This window comes from Thalia democratica, chromosome 2, assembly GCF_965202585.1.
Source record: "Thalia democratica chromosome 2, ktThaDemo2.hap1.1, whole genome shotgun sequence".
Taxonomy (NCBI): domain Eukaryota; kingdom Metazoa; phylum Chordata; class Thaliacea; order Salpida; family Salpidae; genus Thalia; species Thalia democratica.
In genome coordinates this window covers 22,604,794-22,621,498 of record NC_139166.1, presented here as the reverse complement: position 1 = coordinate 22,621,498, position 16,705 = coordinate 22,604,794, and the positions used below count along the sequence as shown (strand labels likewise).

Genomic DNA, 16,705 nt, shown 5'->3' with positions numbered 1-16,705 from the left:
AGCCAATGTAGTAGAAAAGCTAAATGTATATTTACAGAAAAAGGATAACAATTTTTTTGTATAAATTTTTAAAACTAGTATTTCAAAGTCTGTTTACATGTTATATTTCTTTATGTAGCTAATAAAAATTATAATAAACTTGAGTATTTTTTATATGTTTTAATTTTTATCATACACTACACTAAAATCTAAAAAAAAAAATATTATAAAACACTTATTTAGTGAAAGCTACTTTTAAACAAAATTTATGAAGAATTCCGAGAAAAACTTAGCCTGAAATATGGGATATCCGCTTGAATTGAAATTTACATAACTTATCAACTACAATATGCAGAAATAAAACAAAACAAAAAAACAAGAATTTTATTTCAATGCAACTATGTGCACAACAATTGGTTTGATTTCCTAGCCACTAAATGGCTGCTTGACCCCAAATTCTTTTATTTATTTATGTTTTACAACTTCGTTACATAATTAAACTAAAAGAGTTATTACCAACCTAATAAAACCCTGGTTCTTGTGTTTTGAGTAAATATAGTTTGAAATTATTTCTTCTAATAATCTATCATTGCAGTTATGATATGTATAATAAACTTGATCAACAAAAATATATAAAAGTGTATTATTTATTAAACACATGGCAACAACATACGAGAAAAACAATTGTACTTAAAATGTAAATATATTTTATTAGTTTAACTAAAATGTTTAAATGAAAGTAAATTCATAATGATATGACAACTTGTTTCTTCTTAATTTTTTTTTTACAATTCTTTTATTTATTAAATAATCTTATTACAGCCATGATAAAACTTACATGATATTTGATAAATAAAAAATATTAAACATTTAGACAATCAGCAGAAATTTATAAACACTTTTTGAAAAGTTTCATACTTTAAAATAAAGTCAGTTATAAAATGGCCAAATCTTATTAAACTAAATTTCGTAAAAATATTTGAAAAACTTATTTAAATATTTAATTGAAAATCAGATTATGAAAGGCTTAATTTTAAGAGACAATTTTCAGTAAAATAAAAATTGATAACAGGTAATAAAGATTTAAAAAATGCATAATAAAAATCATAAGTTAATAAATAATTTTCGTTAAAGCCTTTTGTTTAACATAATTCAATCAAATAGCGGCACAAAAAGATTCTACATTGTAAAACATGAAACGATAAATCAAATTTTGACAGATGATTCAAAACTTTTCTCTTTCATCTTTATTAGAACAATTGTAAGACAGCAGAATAAAATTTTTACTACTTATTTTATCATGCTCAAGAACATTATATAAATAATTACTAAAATTGAATTTTTGATACAATGATATATAATTTATTATAACTTTGAACAAAATAAAAACGCATAAGCTAATGAATTTTAAGATAAAATCATAAGAAGTTTTAAATAATTCTTTTGAATTTTTTAGAAAAATACTTTTAGTTTATAGTGTGTAAAGTATAGCCATAAAAAATATAATTTTTCAATTTAAGCCATAAATTATCACATTTTACAAAATAATACTTACACACTTATGCAGGTTTTTATGGGTAAAAACCTGTTTTGATTTAAGAAAAAATAACACAAACAAAAAACTATACATAGTTTACAGTATTTACTTAATTTTTACTGTTAAGTAATAGTTTTTTTAAATTTAAAATCATATAGTTTAATGAGAAGAAATTGTTTTTAATGAATTTTAGAATGCTGAAACTATTCGAGTATAAAAATATTACTAGTTAGCTGTGTTATCTTAACAATCTTCTACCAAAGTGTATCAAGATATCATAAGTTTCTGAAATGAATATTTGAAATACCATAACAAAAATGATATCATCTATGTTCTTATAGTCTTAATAAAAGTTAAGATTATTAAAACTAAACATTAAACTTATTTTTTTCAGTTCTAGACTTCCTCAAATAACTGTACAATTCAACCTTATTTACAGCTTAAAAAATTTTCATTCTTTAGGCTTTTATAACAAACACTAAAAACAACTTGTATCTGTCAAAAACTAATTTGACATACAAGTAATGAGTTGAATAATATATGTGTTAAAAAAATTGTTGTACAATACATTCACAAGCATGTAATTTTCTCATGGAAATTAAGGAAACACTGTTCTTGTAAACAGTGTATTTTTATAAAATTTAATTTATTTAATACTTTTAAAAATACTTTGTAATAGGGTATAAACAAAAATATATGTTTAAAACTGTGTTAAGAATATTTTTAAACGTACAACTATTTAAACTAGACTGTTAATAAAAAGAAAAAAAAAAGCGCTTGCTAGACACTTGAGGGATTAAAGACAAAACCCACTACAGAAACTACAAAGCTTACTTTATACATTGAACTAAGATCAGGTATATAAATATTTTAAGCTGTTTCAAGAAATATGAAGTCGTAATATCATATAAGACACAACAAAACTTGCCTAGCAGTTACCAAAAAGCGCCTTCGATGACAAAATTTTTCAAGTCATAGCATAGCTTTTATATAGTTCAGAAAAAAGCAAAAGTGATCAGTTTATATGAAGGTTATGCTGTCCTTGATCCAAGGAAGTAAAGATTTGTGAAACAGTGATTGAAAACAGAGAGTGTGTATAAAACATGTAAAACCTAATTTTTCCAAAAAAATACAGAAATTTGTCTAAAATTACTTAGTGCATAGTATGGGACGTAGCTCATACAAATCTGCAGTCTTTAAATTTTCCTAAGATTTTTAAAAACACTGAAGATTTATATTTTTAGCTTTAAAATACATTGCTGCTATTTTCAAATAAGCGAAACTGCTACGAGTATCAAACATTAATCAAAAGTATATTTTAAGCAAACTGCTGCGGATCACTTCAAGCGCAGCACATTCACATTTTAGTAAAAATTAACACGATTTTACAAGCGGCTCGAACTCGTCGCTGTTCGACGACTTGAGGGAGTTTTGAGAGAGGTCGTTGTTGGACAGGGAAGTTTTGAGCGTGTTCTGAGAGAGGTCGTTGTGGGAAATCGAGAGAGAAGTGGATGTGGCGGAAGACCCCGTCGAGCACTCCTCGTTTATCTGCGGAAATTAATAAAATTGATTTGTGATCGGTTCGCTCTGCAAGCTGGTTTTAAAGTGAAGCTTACACCACAGCAATCCAAATTGTTGCAACTATTTTTAGAAATGAGTATCATGTTTATTTTTAAAAAAGACAGTTTTTAAAATGTTGTAGCATGAAAAAGCATATAAACAATTAAAGAATTTAATAAAACATTTTTTTTAATTATATGATACTTCTTTTAATACATTCTTGGAAGTATTTCAATAATATTGTTTTATCAAGTGTTATAAATAAATTTTCCAATAATTAAATATTTACACTTAAATGGTGTTACATTTCGTCAGATATATGTATGAAAAACATTTAGTTAGCCAACACTTTTTAAGACAACATATAACAACTTTGAAAACTACCATTTTTTAAATATACACTTTCATAAAAATTAAACAAATTTAAACTAATTTGTTACAACTATTCAAGTTTTGTATTTACAACTAAAAAAAAAATCAGTAACCAACTCAAAAAACTTGCTTTTTTAATTGTTTATTAACTTGTTCATTTCATCTAAGGTGGTATTAAAATTATTTTCAAAAACTTAAGTTATGATGTTATTTCGCTTTTATGTTAAATAAAGCTACTAAACAATTTTTGTTTTGGTAAAGAAAATATAAAGCAAGACAATTTATTTGTAACCAGATGCTGTAAGTATTGTTAAGAAGCTATTCAAGAGTTTTAAGTCGGTTATTTACATTTTTTATGTTTACGCTGAACAAGTATAACATACACTTTTCAATTTATTTTAAACATTGTAAAATTGCTGTCTTATTTCTTGCATAGTCATAATTCTATTATTTTTATATTACTGTTTAAGTCTAAAATTATCGGTATAAACTTAAGAAAAATTTCTATATGCTCTAAATTTGTTTTTTTTACATACAATTCTTTACAAATGATTTAATTGGCTTTATTTGTGACGGATTTCAAAGTTTGTGATCACTGCATACTCCAAGAAAGAAATGACATATTCAATAAGTGAGCGGTTTAACTAAACCTTTTTTCAACGAAAAATAACAAATTTATGCTGTCAAACTAATTTATTAAATATTAATCAATAATATAAACGTTAAAAATTCCTAATTAAATTGAGCAAACCAACCAAGTCAAACGCCTTCTGAAGCGATTTTTTGATTCTGTGAATTGTCAGTCTTTTTGAAGGTCGGCCGCACCAAGACTCCTTCATAATGTGGCTCACGCAATTCAATACCTGAGTATGTGTGATAGGAAAGATGAGCATTATTGAAAATAATTATGTGAAAAAAAAAACTCGTGTATAATCATGGAATGAAATTTTAATAGTTTTTAAGAACACTAAAATTTTTTGATGAGCTCATTTAGTAAATAATTATATATATATATATTGTGTAATAAAATGTAAACAACAAAATTATTGACCTTATACTCAGTTATTTTGTTTGAATTCATTAACTATAAAGTGTATTAAGTCACACTAACTTTTAAAAAGCTAACATTTAAAAAAATATCAAACTGTTTAAATAAAGTCATAATAAAAATTCAACTTATACTATTCAAAAGGACTAGCAGCTTAACTCGCAAGCCAACGTTGCATACATTAACGACTAAAGTCAATTTTATCCAAAAAAAAACATTTCAATCACGCAACCTTGTCGTCGTTCCACCTCGGTGACACTTGTGGCCGGTACACTTCATCGCAGACGACGCTTCTCATCTTCTCGAAGCTGGGATCGTACTTGACCACGTCGTAGTATGGCGGCTGGTAAGCGTCCGGTTTGCCTGCAACATGTGTGAGATTGCAGGAATTTAAAAAAAGTTGTTTTTTAGTTTTGAGTAAAACAATTAAGTTATGATAGAGTTGTGTTTGCTACTTTTGAAACACTTGTCATATAGAAAATGTCAAATTTAATGGCATGCAATTTATTAAGTTTAAAAGTTAACTAAAAACTCACTGAAAGAGTAAATTCTTAACTTGGACAATAAGTTTACATTAAATTAGCACTATGCATCTGAGATTAAGTAAATTCATCCAAATAAACAACTACAGTTCAATTTGGTGATTTTAATTAACTAATTAAAAATTGAGTTTGTAGTGAAATCGCACAAATATTGCAATAACTTCAAAAAAAACACTACAAAGACTTTTCTAATAATAAAAAAAACATGTGTTGTATCATTATAGCTATTTTTACTGAACACAGCTTTAAAAAAACTTTAAATGCATTTTTCTTCAAAAAAAATTAGCGAGCGTTTTACTATTGCAGAATACAAAACAAAGTTATTTAACTCAAAACAATAAATTATTTTTTCAACCGACCGTCGGCACCAGCGCACCTTCTCATGATTTCCCACAGCACCAGTGCGAACGCGTACACGTCGGCCTGCTTGAATGACTCGAAATCCAAGCTGTTCAGCGACTCGTCCAACGCCTGTTGCGTCACAACCGAGTTATATGACGTCGTATAATACAATCGTCTATATATGATACACGGGCATTTTCAAAAAAAAAAAACGTTTTGTTAAAGCTAGCAAAATAAACTTAAAATTTTTATCTAACACTTACATGTAGAGAAACAAATAAGTTGACCAAATTAAATGCCTATCACGTCATAATTGAGTTGAAAACGTCATGACATCATTTAGTTGACAGCTTTTTACTTAGCTTTAGTTGATTTAATAAATAATGAAACTATGTAAGCGTGTTAGCCGATTGTAAATCTTTGCATACCTTCAGATAACAACACAGAAAATTTACAAAACAACTACAACTTGAACAAAACTACAACTAGCGTGAGTCCTAATCAGTAAAAAGAATAATATGGATTAAAACTATATATTAGTATATCTATTTACGTGAAAACTTTCAAACCAACTTATTTCAATTAGGCTAGTAATAAAAAAACAACTAAAAATATATACAGGGTGGCCAAATGTTCATGGAAAATTTTCTCTAGGTTTTTTAAATTTCTTCGAGGTTTTAAAATTACACGCTTTAGGGTCTTTTAGTTTAAAGGTAAGTTTAAGGTAAAATACTGTATTAAATAGTTTATAGACATTGAAAAGATATGTGCAAGCTTCTTGAAATGCGTTTTTAAATAAAAAATTTAGATGATGACATAAATCTATACGATAGATTTTTTGTGTCAAATCGAAATTTAACTATTTATGTATAAGTTGTTCAAAATTCCAGGTTTTTTTTCAATTTTTTTAAGTTCCAGGTTTCTCAAAGTTTTTTTTAGCCTAAATTGTCAAACTCCAGGATTCCAGGTTTTTTGGCAGCCCTGTATATATCTAGCATTGACGGTATAATCAACAGAATACAAATTAACCAAATTCATTTATTGTACATACAAAATATTGTTTGATTTTTTTACATAAAAAATCTTAGTTTGACCTTTAAAAAACGAAAAAAAAACGTTTGAACGTTCAAAATAAGAACTATATTTGTACGTTTCACAACCAATTGACATATATTTCTATCAAATAAACAAGGATAAACACGTAGACCAGTTTTATGAATATCTTAGCTTTTAAAAAAAACAAATATCTTCAGTTATGAAGATAGATAAAATAATAATTTGAAATAAAACAGAAGCTAATTGTGAAAAAAAACAATAAAGTTTATTTTCGTATAAGCAGCTGCAAAACACAGTTGAAAAAGAAATTAAACATCAAAGTTGACAAAACTCCAACAACAAAATAATCAATTCTGGTCGCTCAATCTGCTATTAAGTTCTTTTAAAAACAATTAAAAAACTTGAAAGGAATTTTCAAACGAAGCAAGCTTAAATTTTGTTTTCATTTTTGGTAAGTTAAATATTTACTAGCTGACAGAATTACTTCACAAGTAGGTCGTTAGCTCAAGTTGCAAGGCGATTAAGGTTGTGTGAGTGTCAAGGTTTGATTTTTTTTTATTTACCGTTATGACTACAAAGGTTATGTGAACTTTCTTAGTAAGTTGAAAAATTTCATGGATTAAAAAGTACACTCAGTCAACAAAGTGGTGAAATATCAATTTATTTCATTAACTCAAATAATTAATTAAAAACTATTTTTTTAACTTTGATTTTTCAGTGCGGTTCTTCAAACTTTTTTGTTTCATTGAATTAGTTTCATAAAACTTTAAAAAGTCAATAGAACTAAAAATTAAATAGAAATAAGTAAAAACATTGAATAGCATTTAACAGCAGTACAACAGAACAATTTTATTTATGATTTATTATAAATTTAAACTTATCACTTTTGAGTTTCATCTTCACGGCGGGGTTGCTACACACATTTATGATAAAAACCGAGATTCTGACAACTCAATTTAATATAAATTCAAGGTTTTGTACAAAGTGATAAAGTGGCAACTTTGGTCAAGTTTTTTGATAAAATGGGAGTTCTGCTAAACTTTTTATTGGTAAATACTGTGGGAAAAATTAAAGATAATAGCAGTTTTCGGGAAGTAATTAGTTTTAACAGCAAAGTTGAAAATCAAACGACTTAATAAAACAATACAATTAAAGTATTAAAACTCAAAAAAAAATTAATTTTATGAAAAAAATTAAGTTTTAATCAAAAAAATTCTATTTATATAAGTTTAATTAAAAAGCTTCACATTTAAACGAACCTCGGGCGACATGTACCTTTTAGTGCCAACTCTGTAGTTGTGCTTGGGTATGTTCATCGTCTGGTCCTTCTGATTCTGCGTTACTGCCAACCCTGTTAGGAAAATATATACTATTTAAAAAAATTTTTTTTAAATAACTTTAAATTTACGTGCATACTTTCTACTTTCAAAATTATTGTGTGCTCAATAAACTTATGAATTAGTGTTGGTAACTTCAAAATATTGTATTGTTGGTCAGTTTGTTTACTTTAAAAAAGATATAAATAACTTTCAAACACAATGGAGCTCACATATTTATATTTGAATTTCATTATACAATCTAAGTCAAATAAATACCAACGTATAACACATGCTTATGGCATAACACAGGTTTAACTTCGCAAAACACCTAACTTTATTTAAATTAAAAAACACCAGTTCCTAGCACACAACAGGCAGTGGAAAGGCTGGCAAACATAACTGGCTGATTAGCTGACACACTGCAGATGCTGCCACTTATTCAACGTCCGATTACTTCATGTGCTTTTAATTGATCGCTTACACAACTGCAAACTTTTTGACTTTTGAAAAAAAAAAAATTCAATTCTGTAGTGTGTAGTATTTTCCGTGGCTTATTGTTACGTGCTTGTTTTTAACCACAATGATTTAAATTGCGAAAATTATGAGTTGATGAAAGTTATCACTTTTTTTTTCCATCATAATCTTGTTTATTTAAACTTTGTGACTGTTTTTTTATCAATTTTTTTTTGAATTAAGGCTAAAAGAAAATTAAAACTTGTTAAATTGTGACTATTGTTCATATTTATTATTTTGGTCTCTCAATAAATATTATTTTCAATTTTTCTTATCGTCACAGGGTTGCCAAAAGTTTTTTGTAAATTTCTTCCAGGTTTTTGAAAGTACGCGTTTTTGGGTCTATTTTTAGTTTAAAGTTAAGTTTAAGGTTTAAAACTTCGTTAAGTAGAATAATAAAATTTAAAAGATACTGTAAAGCTACTTTAAATGTGTTGTTTTTATCAATATGATAGATTTTTTGTGTCAAATCAAAATTTTACAACCAAACATGTAATATTTGTTTGAAATTTAAGATTTTTCCAAGTTTTTTAGTGAATTTTGTTCAAAATTCCAAGATTTATCATAATTTCTCAAATTCCAGGATTCCAAGTTTTCTGACAACCCTGCCTCATAATCTTATCAATTAGACTTTCTGCTAAATAATTCATGTTATTAAAATTTGAGTTATTTTTTGATATATGGTCCCTTAAAAATTACTATAAAACTTGAATTAAGCTTTACATTAAAAAAATCTAAGCACCATGTGAAACTCTCGAGCAAACTTATTGTAAAACAGAGATAAGGTTATATACAAAGAGATTATACACTTCAAACTGAGTCACTGCCGTGATAAATTTTGACAACTTTTTTGACAGCTAATTTTCAGCTGAAAGTTTCAAAATTTTGGAACAAAGTTTTTGGCAAAAAATTCAAAGTTTACCCAACTAAACATGAACAAATGAAGACATCAAATTTGTTTACAGAAAAAAAAAATACATAAATTTACCCAACAACTTACCTAAATCTGCAACGCAGCAAGTAAGATCATCTTTGACTAAAATATTTTTACTTTTGATATCCCTGTGTGCTATTGCTGATTTTCCCTGTAAGTTAACAAACTTTAGTTTCAAATGTATTTTATGTGTTTAACTTATGTTAAAACTTACTTTAAACTATTTTTTACCAAAACATAAACTTTTAAAAACGTACGTAACATACCAAGTAAGTAAAGTTAGAAAAAATAACCTATAAAAAATATTGTTCAACAGTATAAAAAAAATTACAAAATAAATGAAAAAAATGTTTATAGTTTAGAAAAACATACCCAAAAAAATCAAGTGTGATTCAATAAAATATGTTTGATTCGTATATATTTATAAACTATATAATAAAATTTTTTAAGACAAAGTGCTCGGAATATTTTCAAGTGCTTTGTTTGTAAACAATAAAAGTTGTTATTACAACAGAGGTTTATAAAAATACTGGTTTTATTTAAAAACAAACAATCGAAACTTTCGTGCCTTATAGCACGAAAACCACTTAGTTAAGACAAATATGTTAAAGTTGAAATCTGAGATAAATCAGATTTATACACTAAAAACAACACAATACATTACAGCCGTTTATTTTTTGTAAGAACTTCAACAAAAATGATTTATTGTACAATTAAACCTTTAAAAGTTCGTTATTTTTTAGACCATTTATCAAAATAAATCCGAATAATTTATCCGAAATGGTGATCGAATACACTTTTAACGATCTCATTATTTACTCCAGCTCATCGCTTATAAAACTTAAGACCAAATCCGGCGATTATCGACGAGATCTGGTGCAAATTAAAAGGCAATGAGTGAAGTTAACGCTTGACCGAGCAGCCAAAGGTTCTATACAGACATTGAGGCGCCGACAGCTAACATGTAAGTTCAAATACGCATCAACCAGCCAGCTTATTGCCTCGTATTGCGTGTAATTGCCTCCTTCTCGCTAGTATTTTCCCGGAATAACAGGGGGGAAAATTCCCTGATTGAAAAGTAAACTTGACTTGTCCCTAGGAAGGTGTCGACTGTTTTTAGAGTTTCTCAGAAAAACCGGCTGATAATTATTTAAAACTTTTGTTTGTGTTTAAAATGAATTTATTAAATACCCTTTTCAATTAATGAACAATCATTTATAAGGTTAATTTATAAAACTTGATTAATCTATGTTTAAAAAAGTGTATTATGATCACAGATATTAAGCTCGTCAACTCTAGATCAAATTTGTATCTAACGTATTAGAAGTTTATAAACCTCAAAGAAAAACTTCAAAACAAATTTAATACTCTTGTAAGATTAACTTTAGAAGTTAGATTAGTCTCATGTCATTTTTGTCCACTTTTATAAGTACACTAAAGGTTTTAGGTAACTGTATAAATATATAATTTTCAACAGTATCAAAAAAAACTTTTAACATTTAGTTGTTTTAGTGTTCACACACTTTTTAGTAAGTTATTATTTTCAGTATACATAAACTTATGCATAAAACGTTACAACACTTTCTAATAAACAATTTTTCGACATCATTACATTGTGTTTCTTTGTTGACAAATTTACAAAACGTCTGGTTCAGCTAATATTATTTGTTTTTTATATTAATGAAACTATAAAAGCTTGAATTAAAATGTAAGAAAAATTTATACAAAATGTGATTTAAATAAGGTAACCATTAACATATTAAAGCAAAGATTTGATTACAAAAAATATTTAATTAAGCATTAGGTAATGACTAGCAAAAGTATTAAACACAAAAATTGTATACAAAAGAAAAATATTGTTAGTAAACTTGATAAGAATTTTTTACTTATTAAGAGTACTATACTCGTGCTCTCAGTACGTATATAATATAAATACCACGATTCAAACTAACTAAAACAGTATTAATTGGTATGGAAACACTAAAGCAGTATAGAATAAGATGGTGCTTTAAAAAGTACCTAAAGTTTTTACAATCATCTTCTTTTTACTTTAAGCTAAATAACATTTCGCAGCAAAAGCTTAAACACGTAGAAAACTACCAAAACTTTTCTAACAGTTCCTATACAAAAAACAAAAAAGTGAACGTAAAAGTAAATTGACAAACAGCAACCGACCCTGACGCCGAATATGATCTCTCATACTTTCAGCTAAACACACTTGTTGCAACAACTTCTAAATTGAATTCATACAACAAAAAAACCATTTTATAATTATAGTATGTTAAACAACGAACCCTGACGCCGAATATGGCTGTGTGCAGGTGAGCGAGCCCGTTCGCTGCGGTCAGCGCCAGCCTTATCGCGTGCCGATGATCCAGCACGTTCTGCTGCAGGTAGTCGTACAAGGAACCGTGCCTGTGGTAGTAGCACACCAGCCACATCTGTTGGTTTTTTTTGTGTGAAGTTGTCATTTTTCTTATTTGTTTAATACGCTTTTCATTTAAGAAAAGACACACAAAACTATATATAACTTGATTGGTTGCATTCGGAAATTGTTTGATAAAAATCACAAGCTTAAGGCTTAAAGTTTATATCACTTAAATTTATGCCTTTGAAACTGCTACCTATTTTAAGTACATATTAAGAGTAAACCCACTCAAAGAAATAAAACTTGTTCAACTCTGATTTACCAGCTATACATAAAAATGAAGACACAACCGTATTTTACTTATTTTCAACACAACATAGCAACCACACACACACAACAGCAAACCTCGGTTTCGGAGTTCTTGCTGGTCATGTCGGAGCCGATGTAGCCGAGCACGTTGTTGTGCCTCAGCATCACCGTGTTGTAGATCTCCGTCTCCCGCGCCCAGCTCTGCTCGTCCCTGGACGAGAACACCTTCACCGCCACCGTCTCCCCCTGGAAGTTCCCCTTCCACACCTCGCCGTACCTTCCCTTGCCTGTTTGCAATTTTTGTTGAACAATCGAAGTCTGATAAAAATGTACCATTTTTGTTAACTTTTAGTTTTGAAGCATTTTTAAAAGCACTTTAGATGTTGTTATCAATACTTTCTTTAAATGACAATGCGTTTTCTTTGGGTTATTGTTTTTATGCATGTTTTTTTACGCAAACACATTTTATTATTTATTAATATTAAAACTTCTGTTTATTATAAAATTTATTTAAAATGTTAAAGACTTGAATAAAACCGACAATTTGCAAAGGATGAATGTTTTATTTGAATAAGATAATACTTAATTAAAAAAATTGTATTTTGTAAGGTTGAAACTACAAATATTTTTAAACTAAAATAAATAGTATAAATGCATGTATTTTGATTTAGATTAAAACCCAAAAATATCTGGTTTGAAAATGTTAAACTAGTTTTAGAGTACAAACAAAAGCAAACTTAAGTCATTAGAATCATGTTAAAGTTAAAATAGCTGTTAATCATAAATTACCTACAACATTTATAAACCTAAACTTATATCAGAATATGTGACAACAACAAGTGTAAGTTTACAACTAATAAAAAAAAAACAATTTCAAGTTAATTATTTACCAATGCGGTCCTGGAGTTCAATTTGTTTTGCCATCGTCCGTTGCTGCAAAAATGGCAAACCGGACCCGCTGCCGGACGTTGCGCTGTTCATCCAGTCCTGAAAGATTTTCGCGAGGTTTCAAGAACAAATTTCACAGCTCAACGCGTTTAAAGGCACACGTTAGTGTAAAAGCATTTCTACAGACTGAATTAAGGTTGTACATCTTATTAATAATAAACAAACATTTGAGTATATTTATATAAAGTAACTGTATACTTTTATGAAAAACGCATTGAAATTGTACAAACTTAAGTTGAAACATTTTTTAAGAACAACATTTGTTTAGTCACAAATAACAAACTACTCACAGCCAAAGTGCTGTCACCAACTGCGGTAGTTCTTAGTCCACCTTCCAATCTTCCTGACTTTCTGTGAATTTCCATCTCCTGCGTGTATTTAGTTTGAATTATTAAGACTTATATTGCAGTTAGAAATAAAGTAAACTTATGATAGGTAAATATTAAATGCTAACACACTTAAAAAGTGTATGGACCGAAAGTAGTTTTAAATATTTCGAAATATAATAGAAACGCTTTAGAAAGAAAAATTAACTCAGTTAGTTTACAAAATTAAACAGAGGTTAAATTTTTAAAAAATAATCACTTAATAAAATAATTTTAAAACGTATAATTATTAAAGTAAACAAACCATCATTTTGTTTTTGTGACACTTGTTGATTTTGTAAAGGACAAACATCACCCCAACGCCCAAAACAAACACCACAACGCAAATAACCACAATTATTATCACTCTGATTGCATCCGATTCTTTTTCTGGTGCAGTAAACAAAAATTTGGTAACTGTTTCATGATTAGTTTTAAGAACTTTAGCTCAGAAACTGCTGTTTATAAAAAAAACAGTAAAAAACCTTTTAATAGATTTAAAATTAATACTTGTAAAAAACCATGTACATTTTTTTAGACAAAAATCAAATTTTGCTGATAAAAACCTGTAAAATTGGATGGATCATTACAAAAGCTTTCTTCACAACACGTCATGCCAATGTTGGGTACACACATCAGCTGCACATGCTCACGAGATAAGTGGCAACCAAACCTTGGTTTGCTTTTTCTAAAAAATATCCAACTATAAAAGTACTTTTATAACTTAATCATGATATAGTTATAAATATATAACATCAATAACTTTAAATATTAAAACTGAAGGTAATATGCTAAATAATAAAAACTTACTCCTTGTCAACAATATGATAGCATGCGTGGTCAGTGTAGCATGTTCCTTCAATACAATTAGGGCCTACCTCATTACAATAACACTCTAATGTAGAATCCTGTGAAAATTTAATCTAGTTTTAAACAGCCTGAATCTAATGTTTTCATTTAGACTTTAGACTAGTGTGTTTAAGCGGCCGGCAATGTCTCAAAAGTTATATATTCAAAGCAAAGCTTTTTTATGTCTAAATCAGGGTTTCTCAAACTTTTTTTTAAATGGCCCCCTTTAAAGAAATTAAAAAAGCTATGGCCCCTTCAACAATACCATTAAAAACACTTAAGACTTTTTTTTGCTCTTCAACATTAACTCCAGAATATCTAGTGTAAGTTTCAAATTATGACCTCATGGATCCCCTGTGGCTCCTTTACTGCTCATGGATAAACTTTTAGTTTTTTCATATTTAAAGTAAGGAATTGTCGGAATTCAAACAGTCCTACACTCAAAAATCAAGACATTTACTTTATAAACATATACATTGAAATTCAAATCAAATAAAAATTCTAGTTAAAAATAGATTGTAAGCTTAGACATATAAAAATTTTCTATAAACAGTTGACATTTTCAATAAACTAAATATTCAAAACTTTAACTCCAAAACTAATTTTTGCTAACTTGTATTAGGGCTTGTCTACTAAATCACTAATATGAGAAATAAAACTAAAGGGTTTGCTGGACAATCATATCTACAAAAGTGAATTAAATCTTAATTGACAAATTGTAATAGAAATTTAGATAAATTAATGAGTTAAAAAATAAAACAAATTTTCAAATAAGTACCTTTTAAATAAACTATTTTAAAATTTTATTTTTAGCCTATATAGAGAAGCTTATTCAATCAATCAAGCAAAAACAGATTTAATGTAAATCAATTTTTTTAAATCACACATATTATTACTTTTTTTAAAATATAGTTTTGTACTAAATTTTACACTAAATAAAATACTTTTATTTTAGTCTAAAATAAAACTTTAATAAAATTTATTTATAGACTTGTCTTTAATAATAACATTTTTTAGTTAAAGTTATGAAAGATTTTATATTAAATCAACTATACTTGAAAATTATATAAACTTGAAATATTATATAAAATTGTAACTATATTCAATATAAAACATACAAAGTAAGTGAAAACCATTAAATTAATACAAAAGTACATAAGTTGGGTCTTAACCCTTTTTCTACTTACAAAACATCTTACATCTATTTAAAGAAATTACCTACTCAATTTGTAATTTAAGACTTAAGAAATTTATTTAAAATTTAAAAAATTAATATCAAATATATAACATAAAATACCTCATTATAGTACTCATATTGACCATTTTCATTGTAAATGTAATCTGTAGCTACTGAATCATTGTATTCTGCACCAGTATCATATGGCAAAGAGCCTATGTGGTTTGTTAAAAACTATTAGCTTATATTTTATATGGAGAATACTTTTATGTTATTTAAAACTTAAAGAAACAGATCATTAATCAAATAAAAACTTTAGCTGTTTGACAAAGCACTAAATATTGATTTAAAATATAAAAGAATTTAACAAATTTAAACTTCATAAAAATTAATATCCAATACATTGAGACAAAAATTAAATAAACCATGAGGCAACTGCAATAAAAATCTAAATCTAAGTAAAAAAAAATATTTTAAAAATTTAACAACTGAACTTTTTTTTAAAGTCATTGTGTAAAACACAGTGAAATAATAAGCACTTTAGTATTTAGATTGTAAATTTTAAGTTTTGATAAAACAAAACTGTCATAAAAATTTCATTTAAGCAAATAAAGTGTTGCAGTCAATCTAGCTATCAAGTAAATTGCTGTAACATAAAAACCAAAGTCTTTTACATAAGTATTTTAGGTTAAACCATAATTGTAAACAAATAAATAATGAAATTCTATAAAGACTAAGTGTTAAAAAAACAAAAAATCTTTAAAAACTTGAAACTTACCATAAGTAAAAGAGCTGCAAACTGCTACAAGTAGTAGAAGAAAATTGAATGTTTTTATTTTCATATTCTAAAAAGAGAGACTTTGATAAGTAATTAAATACATAACATAAGATATCAGATTTTAAAACAAGTTAAATTTAAATCAATTTAGTCTAATAAATTAATTAAATGAGTCAATCAAAAAAATTAATAGATTTATTAAACTTAATAAAACCTACCTACAAAGTTATAAAACTTATTGTTAAAAACTAGTTCATTGATTTAAATTTATTTTTTGTTTATAATATTAAAAAACTTTGATTTCATCATGGTCTTAATCTTATTTTCATGTTTAAAACTGTGTTTATGTTATTTTTTAAGTAAAATACTAGAAAAAATATATTTTTTAAATGTGAAATTATTCTTAATCATGTTTAATTCTCAGAGAGGATGCCAAATTTAAAAAGTAAACATATTTAAAAACATCTTATTACATTTTTTTTGAGTAAAAATCTAGAAGCTGCTGCTTTTAGATGTCTTCATCTAGAGTTCCTATTCATACCATAAACTATCATGAGTGTACAAGAAAACAAAAAACTAAAATCAGAAAAAAGTCAAAAGTAAGAAAATCAAACTAAATACCTAAATAGTAACAAAGAACTTAAAATAATAATATTTAAAGTTAAAAATTAAAAGCAAAAAATGACCTGATAAAAAGGAAAAATATTTA

At 27.0% G+C, this 16,705-nt stretch overlaps 1 protein-coding gene across 1 annotated transcript; it reads right to left on the bottom strand.

Moving 5' to 3' along the window:
- Window positions 1-1,608: 1,608 nt before the first annotated feature.
- LOC145829937 (activin receptor type-1-like) lies at window positions 1,609-16,059 on the bottom strand. The gene is made up of 15 exons (XM_082937824.1): window positions 15,997-16,059; window positions 15,339-15,433; window positions 14,003-14,100; window positions 13,759-13,880; window positions 13,458-13,582; window positions 13,118-13,195; window positions 12,770-12,866; window positions 11,976-12,166; window positions 11,497-11,643; window positions 9,269-9,353; window positions 7,696-7,787; window positions 5,398-5,509; window positions 4,729-4,859; window positions 4,204-4,311; window positions 1,609-3,064 (listed from the first exon to the last, which is right to left on the bottom strand). Exons 4-15 carry the CDS (start codon window positions 13,826-13,828, stop codon window positions 2,891-2,893), a joined length of 1,410 nt encoding a protein of 469 aa, XP_082793950.1. The 5' UTR covers window positions 13,829-13,880; window positions 14,003-14,100; window positions 15,339-15,433; window positions 15,997-16,059; the 3' UTR covers window positions 1,609-2,890.
- Window positions 16,060-16,705: the final 646 nt, after the last annotated feature.

Bases quoted from the DNA above. Each gene is read 5' to 3' on its own strand.
- LOC145829937 (XM_082937824.1), bottom strand. From the start codon at position 13,828: ATGTGTGTACCCAACATTGGCATGACGTGTTGTGAAGAAAGCTTTTGT. The intron at 12,867-13,117 runs GTGAGTAGTTTG...AAAATCTTTCAG, and splicing joins TTGGTGACAGCACTTTGGCT to GACTGGATGAACAGCGCAAC. The intron at 4,312-4,728 runs GTTGCGTGATTG...ACACATACTCAG, and splicing joins CGAGGTGGAACGACGACAAG to GTATTGAATTGCGTGAGCCA.